The 17379-nt window shown below is 42.3% G+C and overlaps 1 protein-coding gene across 1 annotated transcript in view; it reads right to left on the bottom strand.

Moving 5' to 3' along the window:
* Positions 1–11600, bottom strand: part of ADAMTS19 (ADAM metallopeptidase with thrombospondin type 1 motif 19) — a 141773-nt gene extending 130173 nt beyond the window's left edge. Inside the window, exon 1 of the mRNA XM_069881151.1 lies at positions 10839–11600. Coding sequence (XP_069737252.1) covers positions 10839–11600 — 762 coding nt within the window. The remainder of the gene's footprint in view (positions 1–10838) is intronic.
* Positions 11601–17379: the final 5779 nt, after the last annotated feature.

Genomic DNA, 17379 nt, shown 5'->3' with positions numbered 1-17379 from the left:
CTACCTATAAAATAAAGTTCTGCTTGGGCTTTATACTTCTATCTAGAATGACATGAATCCAGAACTGGTAGTAATAAGAGAAATAAATAAGACTCACACAATTTATTATTATCTTAGATTTTCATCACTTAAAAATGCTGGAAATATATAGAAGTCATGTACTTCTATGACTCCACTTATAACTGAAATTCATATTTTTTTTTTTTTCCAAACTGTGTATATTTTTTTGCTTTCAATGATAAACCTAGATTCTCCTTCCACTTTTTTTGGGAAAAATATATTAGTTTACCTTTTGTTGTACACAGAAACTAAAGTTCTGCTGCCTCTGTGAAAGAAAAAAACAATATCTAATTCTAATTATTTTTCAAGAACTTTTATTTTAAGTAGGAGGAAAAAAAACATTTTTCGAAGAAGGTTTTCTCCCTTTTTAAAAAAATCTAGAGAGCTCAATTTTTTGTGTGTAAGAATACAAATGGTGTGCAGAATGGAGTTTTCATATTAGCATCTTGATCCAAGTAGCATCAGTATGACTGGTCACTTAAGCAATTTTGTTTATATGAAACAAGCAAAAGAGTTATCACCGAAAATTAAATAAGAAAGAAGGAATTGTTTCCTTCCATTATTTCCAATGCAAATAATTTAGGATTGAAACAAAAAAAAAACTCCATAGGAACACAGAAGTCTTTGTTATTATGCTTCCTTAGATAGGCAACTGCAGAACAAAGAGGTAATCAGGCAGAAAAAGGGAAACATGCTAAGACTATCAGCCAGAAATTGGAAAACTAGATTTTTTATATGCATAATTGTATCCATTTTAGCCTGTAAACCCTCTTCTACTTTTAACTCCTTCACTCCCCTCATATGCTACTTAATAAATATTTATGTTATAGAGGGACAAAAAAGATTGGGGATCTATCTAGGAAGAAAATTACCTAAACAAATCCCTGTGCCCTAACCTGCAATAAGCTTGTGAATTCTCAGATAATTTTAAAAAATTGCATAAGTCTGAGAAGTTTCACACAGAGCTTACAACAGAAACACAGACTCAGACTGCTTTATTCTTATAGTATTTTTAAAAGTAAATTAAGAGGGACCACAATTAAATATTAAATCCTGATAATACATGTGCAAATCTGGCTTTATGCTCCCTGTGTAACACCATGAGTAAGAACTCGCCCTTCACTCACTGCTGTATCCCAGAAAAAAGGCATTTTTTGTGTCCTTTCTTTTCTTGCCTCCCATCTTCAGAAGAAAAGCAAAACACTTCATACAAGAAGTCTTCAAGCAGAATTCCACCTGAGTTGTCAAGGTTATAATCCAATCACCACGCTAATCGGTGTTCTCACTGACAAGAAGAACACTGAGAAGTTTAAGCACACCTGAAGCAGTTTAACTTTTTGTATAAAAGATGGCATTACTGTAATGACTCTGGCCATTACTTGGGCACTTCTCCCAGTCAGCATACTCTTACGCCAAGAGGGATACACCAGTACATTCATGCTGTATTGAATCATAAAAAGTTGTCCCTAGCTGAATTAACATCATGTGAGCAAATATCTGTATTTTCCTTAACATACTGCTATCTAAATAAGCTGACCTGAGTGGACCAGGTTAAAACTTCTGACATCTAATAAGAACTTAAAGTAGCACAGCCGATACCATAAAACAAGCATATGCAGTTGTTGGAGGATAATCACATAGGAACTAAGTCGCTCGTAAATTAGGTTTGGGCACATTTCTACACTTCTGGATGCAAAACTAAGTCAGAAATTAATTCTGACCAAATGATAGGTAGGCCCAAGAAAAACATGCAGAGCATAGACTTAAAAAAAAAAAATTTACTCCTATTCATTTACATGCAGATGCACGTATTGTTAGCAACTAATACTATGGTATTGATTTATCATTCTAAAGACTTAACAATAACTCTAGGAATGTTCTTCATTATTTCCCTTCCAAATAATACTTCTTTGCTTATTTATACCATTATTAGAAGGAACAGAAATAACCAAGAAGAACAGATTGTCCAGGTAATGACAGGTTAACAAAATGTTAATTGCATGGCTAATGCACAACAGATGTAAATCTGATTTTAAATCTAATATAGATATTTTGGGTGGTTGGTTTATAAAAGGTTGACCAACTACTGTCTGGATATAAACACACGTGCATGCGTTCAGCATGTTTCATGCTATTGCCATCACATTGCTGATTCTGCTAAACAAAGAGCAACATACCAACCATCATGCTATGTCTGCAAAATCATCAGTGCCAGACCTGAGTAAACCAAGGGAAGGGACATGCGCTACAGAACATGCAAACATCTTCTTTTCTCCCCAGTACAAATGACTGATTCCCTTCCTACTCTTGTCATAGAAAAGAACAATGTGAGATATTTGCATACTACCTCAAGACGATCATCAATGCTCAGATTTCTCCTGGAATATCCTCACCTACCATCAACCCCACAATGACTCTCACAGCTCATGCTTTCTATTGTTTTCTCCCTATTTTCCAGATCCCCTGCTGTTCTGGAGCTACATTTTGGAAATGATGCGTGTTCCTATTTTTTCCTCTATTACGATCTCCATTCTTGCAGGTCCAAGATATCTTTTAAAAAAGAAAGACAAAGAACAGTGTTTTTAAAATAAAATTAAAAGGGTTGCAACACACTGGACATTTGTTTCTTCTTTTAAAAAAGAAACAAATGGCACTTACCATGAGATATGAATAAAAGTCAGGAATGTAAGACTGGAGAATATGCTAAGTTCACTAACCATAAAAGTTATAGCTAGCAGAGACTCAGTCTTTTGTTTTTAAAGCAGCTAACTTCAAAGTAGGGAGTGAAAACTTTACTTAAACAACACAACTCATTAATGGAGTTACACGTTATTTCTCATTTGCCATCTCAATTTTGTATCTTGCAAAACAACCTTGATAATTTTATGCTTATTAATTACAATGGGTAGAGCTCTGAAGTGATTCACAACAGTCTCAATTTTTTTAAAAAAACTCCAAAGTTTGCATATTTCTTATTTTTAATTATGGCTTGGAAGTGTATTGCAAAGGAAATATTTGCACTGAAATTACACGCTTTAGGAGAGCAGCAGGCTACTATAATTAGGATTGGAATCACAAATCAAAACTGTGTCAAGATGGAGCGATTACATGATTATAGGATAGCTCGTAGGATGAGACAGGAATCATTACCACATGGTCGGAGGCATCTTGGCCCAACATCTTGCATACTGTGCCACAATGCTTAATATTAAAGGAAACAGAGATCGTTGTAGTTCAAATGTAGTTTCAGCCTAAATCAAAACTGATTTTTGAAAACTTTCAGCATTACACTGACACTACTGTTCCTATGTTTAAAAGACTTATCGTTCTTAACAGCTAGCAAAACCTCTCGTACAACCAAATCAAAAGCCCAATCAAATGGTATTTCATCCAGAAAGGCAAAAACTAATAGCAACAGACTGCAGCATCAGAGTTCAAGAAGGAAACAGAAACAATGAATTTTTAGTCCTTTATCATTACATAGTTCTTCATTGCTTTATGGTTCCTAATGACACTAATCAAACATTTAAAGGCACACCATCTCCACTATTCAATTTCTTTATTAAAAAAAGAAAAAACCAACAACGTATTTAGCATTTCTCTGATGTTTGTAATTAACTTGCTGTTTCAGATGGGATAGAGAAATGTTTGTTAATTTGTTTTTACCTATGTGCTGGTTATTCCAGCTAACTGTGGTCACTTTATCAGTTTCCCTGGCTTCTCTACTGTGATTTCACTTGTGCTTCATTAAATGATCAAGGTGAGGTTACAACAAAGAGATTTTAATATAGTTGAGAAATTACCAGAAAAATAGATAAGCCTATGCTGAAGGAAGGTGCACCTGTGCCAAAGTAATATCATGGAAATAACTTGTTTCATCCTTTTGGAGACCAGACTTCCTAGGAGCATGGTTGCCCTCCTCTCTCCCGTATTTGACATCCAGGAGGAACAACCCGGCACAGATCCAACACATACATTGAAAGTATGGGCATTCTCCCAGGAGCACAGCCCCATTCCATTTGTTTTTCTACCTTATGCAGAGGTGGGAAGCCCAAATTTTAGCCCAACACTTTATTTTCCCAGGGGTGCTTCTTTTTCTCCTGCAAAGAAACCCACTACTATAACAGAGCAAAGCTCCTTCCTGTTCTGACATTTCAACTCATTCCCTACATTGCCCACAAATGGCAATTTTTTGTATTGTCCATTTAAAGACATTTAAAACACAAATAAGGCATAAGTTAAAGTCAATGAAGCAAAACTTGGTAAACCCGTGACCTCTCAGTAAGGGATACTCAAAGTACCCTCATTCACGTATTTATTTCTGTCCCTCTCAGCAAAGTTTCACTTCTTTAAAAAACTCACAGTGCAACAGCAAGCAGTCTGCGTGCTAAGAAACAGAGTTTATCATTCAGAATAGGTAACTGAAAAAGTCTCCAAAACCCCACCTGCGATTTCCTACATTTTTCTATCTTGAGTTAGCCCTAGTTATAAAGAGGGGGCATAAACACACATACAGCTGCTTGTATTTGTCCCGGGTTTCATTTCAGAATCACTGGAAGCTGGGGATATAGAAGGAGGGAGTGTGTACTTCATTGGATCCTGGCAGCTTTTAAGAATAATCCTATTTAATTTTATAATCCTTTTTCTGTAATGTCAAACTTTAGTCTCTATGTATCAAATGGACCATGAATATTGGTAACAATCGTTTTTCTTTCCCCTTTTATGAAAAATTGTTTGTGATCTCCATTTTCTAATGCTTATCCTCAGCACAAAAGAAGCTGTAATTGTCTCCAATTTCTTTTGGAAGAAGCATCTGGTGTGGAAGTTACTCAATAACTATGTGTAACTGCAACATCACTGAAGTGGGAAGGCAGAGGTACTATTTTCAGTTGACAAGAGGCTTGGTATTTAACCATTTTGAGGCTTGTACGTTAGTAATGTATGGTCCAGGATGTGTAATGAGGTAGACATTCTCCAGCTTGATCAAAGTAATAAGTCCATAAATAAGTCTAAAAACCGTAAACCAGGACCTCGCAACCTGTAACAGCACAGTTTCCCAGTGCAATTTATGAACTGCCTGAGTTGCTCCTGACCACGTGCTCCAAGAGCCCAACAAAAGCTGGGATGCTTATGAAAGCAAGGATTCACCTTGCATGTACACTGTACAGCAAATGTCAGGATCGCTACTCACACCCAGTCCAAGCAATCCACGCACTTCCAAACAGTCTGTCCCTGTGCCAAGAAAGGAGTTGCAGCAGATTATTGCACTGCTACTGAAAGAAGCTGTACAAGCAAAAAGCAGAAGTTAGTTCAGCTCTCCAAATCTGCCCAAGTCATCCAAAAATTCAAGTATACTTCCCATGTCAGATAGTGCTCTCATTGCAAGAATCACTAGGAAGTGTAACTAAGAACTATATTCACTGGGAGTTTTCCTATATAAAACTTGGAACACTTCAGTTAAAGTCCTTCTCTAGGAGGAAAGAGGTAAAAACAAGGATTCAGTCTTTTCTCAGGCTGAAAAAAGTGACTCAAAAGTGACTTTGTGCAGAATTTTAGGAATTCAGAAAATATATTTTTTTATTTTATTACTATTACAGTTTCATTCTGCTTGTTCTGAGACAACCTGTAAAGTCAGACTATCCCCAGTGGATAGGTACAACATAAAAATTCTGGTTACGTAGAAGCTCTATTATGTGTCCCAAATTTAAGGGCTGGGTGAATTTAGAATATCATAAAAAAAAAATTCCAATTCCAATATGAGTCATTCCCTTACTCTTGGTTAATAGCACTAACCTTCAAAACATACTTTGTGTCAGAAACAAAAAAACCCATATATTTCCAGCAAAGGTACATCAGGTTTTCTTCAGATCTTATCAGAAGTACCACACAAGCATTCCATTAGCCAAAGAAGGCACAAAAGTTTTTTTCACATCCTAATTTATTTCAATTATATTGTAAAAACAGGATGTTAGTATTGGAAGTATTTGTTAAAGTTTTGTTGTCCAATGAGATCTGGCACATCCCTGCATGACAGAGAACTAATAACACCCATTCTTTTGCTGATGCTGACAGCATTGCTTTGGATGGTGCTCGTTAAATGTACGTACAACAGTTGGAGGAAATGTGTGACTACTTGTCTATAAATTATTGATCAGATTCTTAAATACTTGTTTGCTAAGAGTAATCAGGCCTAAAAAATAGCATCACACACTTCTCTAGAGAACACTCTTCCCTGGATTGGATTTGAGATGTATTTAGACTTGTTCCAACTCAAGTCACTGGGAAAAGGCACATCAATTTTCTTTGCAAACAGCATTTGACACTGAAGCTTTGGGTATTTAGAGAGCTATATATACACTATTGACCATTTCACATTCTTAAAATCCAGTGAAAACACAGAACCACACAGATGAATTTCAAAGCTGCTCTCCAGTAAATTAACCCAGCTGGCAATGCTGTCTGTTTAGGCAGATCTCCACACGTTCTGTTAAGACAACCTGCTAAGTGCTGCGGTGAACAGCAGTCACGGCATGGAGCTGCATTCTCTTGTTCATCCTCTGTGTACACATTTGCTCCTGTTTGCACTTCCTAACAGTCTAAACATATCCCATTACTTTAGGTATAAAAAGACATTCAAATCCTCTCTCTACCTTGCTGTTCTTTAGTTATTGCAGACAGCTTAACTTAAAAAGATAGAGAAAAGGGAACAGTAGGAAAACTCCTATCACCACGCAGCCATTGAGTAGTATGTAAGCATTTTGGTGCTGAAAAAAAACCCTAAATGCCTCTCTTTCTGAAATTAAAGGAGTGGGGGATAAAGAACACATCTGCTGTGTTTATAGCCTGCTTTGGGGAAACAGAGTGAGATTACTTCAATTTCCATGCTAGCAACAGAGCAGACAGCTTGTAAAGAACCATTAGTCAGATTCCTTAATCCTAAATCCACAGTAAGCTTCTCCTACAGCGTACTCTAAAAGAACTACCCAATGTAAGTTATATAATTTGCCAATTTCAAATATTTGAAACATTTGACATGCGCTTTTTTTCCTTATTTCAAATATTTTGGCAAAACAGATTCAGGCAGGAGAAACGACCACTTAAATAACTAATGGTCTAGCTCTGCAATTCATCACTTTCAGTAGTGCAGCCTCCCTGGCATCAGCAGGACTGCCTACATCCTGGTATTTGGCTAACGATGAACAACAAGTAGGCAGTCAGCATACAGATGCAGAATTCTTTGAAACTTCTCGTTATTAATCTTCCCACAGCACCACTGCAGAATCCCAGAATCTACTCAGAGCAAATCCCACTGAGCTACAAAAGGATGCACCAATCCACAAGTGTTTTAACAAAGAGTTGGATAGGACTGTCACCACTGACCATGTAAGCTCTGAGATTACACCAGGGTCGTAGTGATGGAATTTCTAGACTGTCCTTGCATATCTACAGTGTTTAGTCTGATTAGACTAAGTTATGTTTCCTTCATTTGTCAAGATATTTTGCCAAATGAAGCCTATGCTGGCAGTCAGAGTTTGGTTAGTAATTATCTTGGAGTACAGCTCTCATTTTTCACTTGTCTTTTCACATGATTAACATAGCATGTTATGAACCCCATTATTATCACCCCTCCATACTGTCTTTTGACAAGTAGCTCAAGAAAAAAAACACATTAATGAAGCTCTCAAGAACTGTAAAACAAGAAATACAGGGAAGCTTTATTACTGTGCTGTCCATGACATGTTTTATCCAAGTGCAACCAGTGCACTACTCAAAAAACATCTAAATCCCACTTTGAAGGAATAACCTGCCTAAAATCTGCAACTATGTTATTCTGCCTTTCTGGCTACAAAAAGAGCAGTTAAGACTTCTATATAGAAATTTTCTCTGTTTCCTGAATGTCACTGCCATGACAGGACTCTTTATGCCTTGAGAAGCTGGAAAAAACACCAATATCCCAACTTGGATGGCACAACATTTTTGTGCAAGCTCTGTTTTTCATTTATTGAATATTTGGCATCTTTTCACAAAGGTAGCCCTACAGCATCAACCACACATCTGTAGCGGTGCCTATGACCCTCTCCTGCACAAAGCAGTCGAACCTTTTCTCCTGGCCTTTACATTCCCTCACCCTTCCTCCCGTGTGGCAAAACCACTGTTGTCTGTCAGACTATAGTTTCTTTCCTCAGGGATAAAGAGATTCACTAAAAGGCCACGATCTAAGGAGCAGAATCGTGGAAGCTTTTTTATCCTAGACAGAGATGCTGTATTTCACACCGAAAGGAAAAATTACTGTGTTGAATCTAAGCTGCATGTTAAGGAACTTAGAGCCCACTTGTCTAGCTTTTCAAAGTATATGCAGCCTAGTAACCCCAACCCAAAGTCTGCAAGGCTTTGAAATGAGAAAGACGTTCATATCAAATTGTGTCTGAAATCTCTTTATCTTTAAAATGAAAAAATAAATTGTACCTGAGGTAGTAACAACAAAATATTTGTACATTCAAGTCTCAGTGGATTTTTACAATTTAAAAGAGAAACCGTAGGTTGAAATATTGCTTGGCTCTTTAAGCAGGGCAAGGCCTAGAGGAAAAAGGGTGGAATAAGCAATGTATAGATGATGTTTTTTCAAGACGCTTGGAAACAGAGCAACTTACGTATATAATAGAGCCCAAGCGATGACTGAATAAAGGATGACAAATAACTTATGATTTGTTATGACAACTTTGACATAATAGCACTGTGCAATTTTTTTTAACTATGTGCCTGACGCAGCAACACTCTCAGGAAGAACAGCTGCTTAACTGTTTCACTGCAAACAATCCTATGCAGTTGAGGATTATGACACCACTAGTCAACGTCAACAAAAGTTTCCAATTTTATTTGAGATAAATAGAATAGTTTATATTTCAGCTGCAGCTTTTTGAAAGGGAAACACGATCAGAGCACCGAGATGCATAGATGGCTGATAGGAAGCTGGTATTCCGAGATAAGCCTAATTAAGTCAAGAATTAATGATGGGGCTCCTAGGAAACTGGGGTCTATTTTTCCAATTTATAAATAAAGTCACAGGAATTACAGATATGTAATGATGTACATCACTTTTGAGCAGACATTTTTTGACAATTATCTCTACTAATTTCTTTAACCTAATATTACCTGTATACAATGTAGAAGGAAGTAAAATTCAAAGAAGAACAAAGGAGTACAAAAGTCAAATTCTTTTCCAGAGCATAAAAATCCTTTACCTGATCACTCTCAAAACACCTCCAGTTGATTTTCAATATTTGTCTCCACAATTAATTCTGCTGCCATGCTATGGAAAATCTGACAAAATGTCAATTATTAGATAGCTACCACTAAGAGTTGTATGAAACTTGGCGGTTTCTTTTTGCAGAAGCAGAAGCAAATATTTTATTTGGTGTCAACCCACATACCCTCTACTATTTTCAGTTTGGGTTTTGACTTCTGAGTAAGTCAAAACAGGCAAATGAATAAGCAATCAAAATTTCCCCATCTTACCTGGTTTCACTTCATGACCATGCAAATAAAAGCAAGGCAAGCATATCTTCATGAACTGACAATGGAACAAGTCAGACATTCACATTCAGAAAGAAACACAAGAAAACATCTGTCATGTGACTGTGGTGATTTACATCCATCTAGGCACCCAGAAAACCCAAGGTAATGATGATATTAACTCTCCCTATCACCATTACTATTTGTATTCTATATTTTGTAAAGTAATGCAGGCATGTGCATTTGTGAAGCTATATAAGGGACCAAAATGAGAATAATAGTAGTAATATTTAGTTTTGTTTTAAATCCTGCCAGCACTTTACATCATCCCAGCTGCTTTCTACTCTTCCCATCCACCCCCAGTTATTTTGGGATTGCAGCTCACAGGATCACCACTACTGCTGTCAGTGTGGCCAATCCTGATCTTTTTCTGGTAAAAATCACAACAGATCCAACAGAAATTATAGCGAGTGAAATTCATTTTAAAGAAGGGACGTATCCCACAGAAGTAATGACCACTCAAAAGGTCTGACTGTATTAACATTTCTGCTGAGGACATTCTCATCATGTACTTCTATGGAGGAACTGAAAGGAAAGAAGGCTACAGAGTCCCAAATCCAAGTAAGTGCAGATACCACATGTAGGAAGTTCTAAGGTAGGGGAAAAAGGCCAAAGGGATAAGAGGAATGAAAGAAAAGGAATAATGAAGATGAGCAAGCAGAGGTAAAATACTGAACAGTCAAAAAACTGGGATGTAGAATATAAGGAAGATAGCACAGATGAGAAAAATAGCTTAGAGTATAGGAATGAAGAACAAAGGAATGACAGATAGACTAGAGCAGAGATGATGATACATGCCAAAAAAAGGAGAGTTAACATGGAGGTAACTAATGACAGGCACACATTGAAGACCAAGATAAAATTAGGGATGGAGAAAAGCTGAAGAAAGGATAGTCAAAGAATCAAAAGGACATCCAAAAAGGAAAGGTATGGGACTGAGGGACAAAGGTGTACATGCAAATGGGGCAGCGGACATCAAAACTTTACAGAATAAAGGCAAAAGTAGGATTTGAGAAAAATTATGAGTGGGATAATAAAAGCATGAATGGCAAAACAGTTAAAAATAAGCATAAGTATAGATGTAGAATGCAAAAGGATATGAAAGAAGGAAGACATCAGGAAAGCGTTGGAAGTGAAAAGCAGCAGATGAAGCTCACGCTTGGATAGAGACCTTTGTGCTATTCCTGCATGCAAGGTCATCTTACCAATCCACCACAGGTACTGAAGGAGGCGAAGGAGCCTGGGTAGCGGAGGACAGCACCACTGTAGTAACAAGCTCTTTCAGGCTGTGATTGTGCAGCACCTGGTGGGCTTTTGCCCTCACCCCCAAGCCGCTCCTCCACAGCAAAGCCAGGAGCCAGGAAACGGCTGTCCCTCTTGAGCAGCAGGTAGAGCTCCCGAGCAAAAGCTGGGATCCTCAGCAGCACCTCATCTCCATCCTCTGCTGGAGGTAGTGGCCGGGGGGATGGTGGTGGTGGCAACTGAGAGGCAGCACCAGATCCCTGGGGCAGGGGGGACCAGTGGTAAAACTCCTGAGACTCATACTCATCTTCAGTGTCCTCTTCCTCTGCTGCCTCCCCCACAGTCTGTGCCTGCCCTTCCACCGAGGAGGAGACTGAACGCACCTCCCGGGAATTGCCGGCAACGGAGCTAGGTGTGACGAGGGCACTGAGGGTGCTGCTCTGGTTCCCACAGCTGGTGTCAGCACTGCAGCCACCCCCACCACCACTGCCGCCCACCGGCTCCTGCTGGCCCTGGCTCCACAGTGTGGGGAAGACGATCTCCCACTCCTCAGTTTCCTCTGATGGATGGAGACCTGAAGGAAGGAAGGCCAGCAGATGCTTTAAATGAGTAGAGCACACAGCAGCACACAGCACCTGCCAGAAACCCACTCCGCGCTCCCCACCACACGCTCCTTCTGGCTCCCAGCCCACCAAGCATGCCACCCAAAATAAAGTGGGCTCCATTTGGCCCCTTCATCCTGTTCTTACATATGGCAGAGGGGCCAGATGTCTGTTCCAGGGCCTGGGACACACCACAGTCCTGGTAAATACTGAGACAGAGTTGGAGCTTGAGGTGGGCAGAAGTTATGTTTGTACCAGTAGCCAGAATGTCCACACAAGGAGAGCTGCACAAACCTTTCATCATTAAGACAAAGTGGCAAGTTTGCATGCAGCTAAAAATATTTGTTAATTTAGCAGGGAAAACCTGAATAAAAATATTTTAAAATTTCAACCTCATTCTCAGCATATTTTGCAAGACCTGTTATGATTTCAAAAGAGCAGCCTAATGGACACACACCTTACAGCCACACGTTTGTGAGTGCACGTACAGGTGTCAGGCACACACACAGGCTGCATCCTCATTACCACAGAATCACAGACTCATATAATGGCCTGGGTTGTAAGTAACCTTAAAGATCATCTATTTCCAAGCTCTCAGCCACGGGCAGGGGTACCTTTCACTGGATCAGGCTGCTCAAAGCCCCATCCAGCCTGGGCTGGAACACCTCCAGGGATGGGGCAGCCAGAGCTTCGCAGGGCAACCTGTGTCAGTGCCTCAGCACCCTTGCAGTAAAACATTTCTTTCTAAGATCTCATCTCAATCTCCCTTCTTTCAGCTTAAAACCATTCCCCCTCGTGCTACTCCTGCACTCTCTGATGAACAGTCCCTCCCCAGCTTTCTTGTAGCCCCTTCAGGTACTAGAAGGTCGCTATAAGATCTCCCCGGAGCCTTTTCTTCTCCAGGCTGAACAACCCCAACTCCCTCAGCCTGTCCTCATATGGGAGGTGTTATGATTATAATCAAACTGAACTGTAATCACTAATGAATGATGTTACACACACCACATCACAATTAACCAAAATTCCCAGCGTCCCAGCATTACGTTTCTCAACTCTTGGCCAGACACCATCTGCACCAGCCTGACACAGAGGGCAGTTTTATTCACACGTCGGCCTGTCGTAGCCGGACGAGGGGGAACGGTTTTGAAGTAAAAGAAGAGAGCCTCAGGCGAGATACGGGTAAGAAATTTTTGACACCGGGGGTGGCAAAGCAGGGGCTGCCGGGGGAGGTGGCGCTCGCCCCATCCCGGGAGGCGGCGGGGACCGAGCGACCCGACGGCGCGGAGGATGCAGGGGGTGATGGAGACGAAGCGGGGGCTGCCCGGGACGGTCCCCCCCGACCCAGCCCTGCCCGAGCCCGGGAGCGGCGGTGCCCTCGGCGTCCGTCCCCCCCACCGTCCCCGGCCTTCCCGGCGCACTCACCCGCGGCCAGCCCTCCCGACAGCACGCAGAGCTGGTACAGCAGGCAGCAGGCGCGGCTCAGCCGCATCCTCGCCGCCGAGCCCATCGCCGCCGAGCCGAGCTGCGGCAGGAGCGGGGGCAGCGCACACAGCGCCCGCCGGGCAGCCGCGCCCCGACACCGCGCTGCCCTCCGCCGCTCGCCCCCGCGGGGCGGGACGCAACGAGCCCTGCTCCTCCTCCTCCTCCCAGCGCCCGCAGCCTCCCTCCTCCTCCGCACCCGCCCTTCCATCGCAGCATCCCACCCCCAAGCCCCCTTCCCACCGCCCTTCCATCGCACGTCGTATCCCACCCGCCCTTCCATCGCAGCATCCCACCCCCAAGCCCTTTTCCCACCCCACTTCCATCGCAGCATCCCACCCCCCAAGCCCCTTTCCCACTCCCCTTCCATCGCACATCGTATCCCACCCTCCCTTCCATCCTAGCATCCCGCCCCCCGCGCCCCTTTCCCACCCCCGCACCCCTTTCCGCCTCCCGCTTCCATCGCTGTCGCATCCCACCCACCCTTCCATCGCATCATCTCACCCTCAACACCTCTTTCCCACTCCCCCTTCCATTGCATCGCATCCCACCCCCCGCACCCCTTTCCCACCCCCCTTCCATCGCTGTCGCATCCCACCCTCACTTCCATCACAGCATCCCACCCCCCGCACACCTTTCCCACCCCCCTTCCATCGCTGTCGCATCCCACCCTCACTTCCATCACAGCATCCCACCCCCCGCACACCTTTCCCACCCCCCTTCCATCGCTGTCGCATCCCACCCTCACTTCCATCACAGCATCCCACCCCCCGCACACCTTTCCCACCCCCCTTCCATCGCTGTCGCATCCCACCCTCACTTCCATCACAGCATCCCACATACCAACACACCTTTCCCACCCCCACAGCCCTTTCCCACCCCCCTTCCATTGCGCATCATATCCCACCCTCCCTTCCACCGCAGCATCCCACCTACCAGCACCTCTTTACCACTCCCCCTTCCATCACACATCATATCCCACCCGTCCTTCCATCCAACATTGCATGCCACCCCCCTACCCTAACTCTTTCCCACTCCCCCTTCCATTGCATCGCATCCCACCCCCCACATCTTTTCCCTCCCCTCCTTCCACCGCACATCGCATCTCACCCCTCCAAGCAACTCTTTCCCACCTCTCTTCCATTGCATCACATCCCACCCTCTGTACATCTTTCCCACCCTTCCTTCCATCACACATCACATCCCACCTCCCCACCTCTTTCCCACTCCCCCTTCCATCGCACATCACATCCCACTTCTCCTTCCATCACACAACACATCTCACTCCCCCTGTCCCAACTCTTTCCCACTCCCCCTTCCATCACTGTCACATCCCAAAGTCCCTTCTATTGCATTGTGTCCCACTCCCCCCCCACCTCTTTCCCAGCCCCCTCTTCCATCCCCGCTTCCAGTGCACACTTCATCTTATGCCCCCACCCCAACTCTTTCCCAGTCTTCCTTCCAGCGCTATCACATCCCACTCCCCTTCCATCACACATCACATCTCAGGACCCCCAACTCTTTCCATCTCCCTGTTCCATGGCTATCGCATCACACCCCTCCTTCCATCACACACCATATCTCAACCCACCACCTCTTTCCCACTCCCCCTTCCATCACGCATCGTATTGCACCCCCACTTCATTCTCCATCCCACCTCCATTTCCATCATACATAACATATCGCCCCCCAACCTCCTTCCCCCCTTTCCATCATGCACCACGTCACCCCCTACAATTCTTTCCCACACCCCCTTCGATTGCACATCACATCTCTTCTGCCCTTTTCTCCTCCTTCCCACTCCCCGTTCCATCACACATCACATCTCACCCCCCACCCTTTCATCGCACCACACAAGGGGCACACGGGGCACCCATCCCCTGCTCCTCCTTCCCGTTCCTCTTCCATCACACATCACACTCCTCTTTCCATTCCACATCCTATCGCACCCACCCTCCTTCTTCCCCATCTTCCGTTGCATATCACATCACACCCCTTCCTCTTCTTTCTCCTTCCCACCCACCTCTTCCATCGCATATCACATTGCTCACATCAAGTGCATTCCTGGAGCTGGAAAGGGGCTCCTGCTCATCCCCATCACATTCTGCAGAGACTCTGCCTCAGATTCCAGGCGATGCAGAGGTTAATCATTTCTGCCTGGTTTTGTGTGATCTTATTCTGGCACAGGTTGCCCAGAGAGCTTGCAGCTGCCCCATCCCTGGAGGTGTTCAAGGCCAGGTTGGATGGGGCGTTGGGCAGCCTGGTTCAGTGGGAGGTGTCCCTGCCCATGGCAGGGGTTGGAACTGGATGGGCTTTAAGGTCCCTTCCAACCCAAACCGTTCCATGATTCCATGACTCCATGATTCCATGATTCCATGATTCTATGATTCTTCAGTTCTATGATTCTTGAACTTCCTTTGCCCCCTGCTAGGCAACTCTCCGTGGATACCCATCACTTTCCACCACAACCCTTGTCAGCAGAGGAATGGTTAAATGAGGAGTCAAGCAAAAGCTTTAAATATGCATCTAACATCAGCATAAAGTGCAGAAGCAACAGGTAAACACCTCCCTCTAAAAGCCTGGCTTCTTATCACAACTGCTGCTCCCTAACCTACTGTTGGTGGTGTCAAAGGTGACTGCTGTGCCTTGGGGGAAAGCCAAGCAATCCAGTGTGGAGAGGAAATCCATCTGTGCCATTCAAGGCGAGCTACAAAGCTAAAAAGTGTCAAGAGTTCTTTGTGGAAGTTAGTTTTATAAAATAAAAAGCAAAACAAACAAACAAAGAAATCACATTAGGGCTCCAAAATGAAAAAAAAAAAACAAACCCAAAAAAACCCACCACAGTTAGACTCCACAGAAGCCAAATGCAGCTGGGGTTTGCTCTCTAGTCCATTCAATAGCTGTTTGAAACTTTTTGCTGCATGGGTGTGTATTCTCAGCTACATCCAGACTATTTTTGATGAGTTGTTTGGTTTTACAGGAAAAAAGATTACCATACAGTGGTCTTCTTTTTGTCATCTGAACCAACTTACACAAAGCAAAATCAGAGAGTTGAAGTAAAAATAAGGCAGCAGATTTACACCTAACAGTTTAGGAAGAGGGCAGTTTTCCCAAGCCTGCAAACTAGTATTTGCTTGATAATTAGGTTGCCTTAAAAGTGCAATTAAGTGAAGCTTTGTTTCCCAAGTAAATAACTACTTACATACTAATTTACAGTGGAGTTAGTTAATAGGCCCAATACTGCATCCTTTTCAAAGTCAAAAGGTTCCACACAAAAGATTAGGAAATACTGTAACATGTATTTTATAAACTCCTGTGCAAATACTATGTACAAATTCTGATTTTTTTTTAAAAAAAACCCAAATCAGAATATGTAGACAAGATGCAAAAATACACAGAGAAATATCTTTACTTAAAGTGCGTGCATTTCCATCCCTCAAAGATATAAAAGGATCACCAGCATGGGGGGGTGAGGAATAAGAAAAAAAAACACAGCATATGCATTTCCTCATTTTAAAACTGTGAATTGCTGTGACTGTTTTCAATCTGTTCCGTTGGAGGAAATTCTGCTTCTCTCATTCACATGTATAATCTTACCGAAAAGACAAAATACTGTTTTTATCAGTAAGATAAGCAGAATCTGGCCTTTTCAGCACAAGCTGCAGGGGGTAAAAAGACTGTAAGAAGCCAATTGAGAAAGACTTTAATATGTTTGACTTTATCACCAGCCAAAAGAAGAGGAACATTTCAAATAATTCTGCACATATGAATACAAGGCAAGCTAAAATAAACACAGAGCTGCAACGAATTTCTTTAGCTTATTTTATGCTTTCTTTTTATTGTTTCAATAGTTTAAGTAAAAATATAAGGGGAAGTTCTCTATGTTTAGCTTTGGGGAAAGTGCACTATAAAATGGAGCCCCTACTGGTGTTCATTAGTTTTAACGAAGAGTCTGGTCATAGGTTAATACTGGTAGACGGTATTGTAGCCCACCACATGCTAACTGTCGTCACTGTTGAACTAGTGCAGAGAAATCTATGTCCAAAAGAATAAGAATTAAAAGAACAAAACAATGCTTTCATACTGCAGTTATTTTGCAGAAAGAATAATTTTGTATCCACATGTGCTGTCCAGAACTTTATTTTCTTAATCACAAAACCACCAGAACTCTTTGCAAAACAGTTCTTATTTTAGAGAACATATTGCATGCTGGCTAGTATTAAATATGCCTTCATAAAATTGGCAGAATTAGTATCTTCAAGCTCATAGAGTAAGCAAAATGAAAAGAAACATTTAGTTTGGTCCTGTAGATTCTTGAAACTGCACTTCCTATCCAAAAGTTCTGTTGTCATTCTAAGGGACTCATGTGGCATCACAAATGCATTAAGCAAAGAATGTGTTGATTTGTGAAGTATAACAATGA

This window comes from Phaenicophaeus curvirostris, chromosome Z (genome assembly GCF_032191515.1).
Source record: "Phaenicophaeus curvirostris isolate KB17595 chromosome Z, BPBGC_Pcur_1.0, whole genome shotgun sequence".
NCBI classification, from domain to species: Eukaryota; Metazoa; Chordata; class Aves; order Cuculiformes; family Cuculidae; genus Phaenicophaeus; species Phaenicophaeus curvirostris.
The sequence above is the reverse complement of the archived record's forward strand: the minus strand, read 5'-3'. Positions and strand labels throughout refer to the sequence as shown.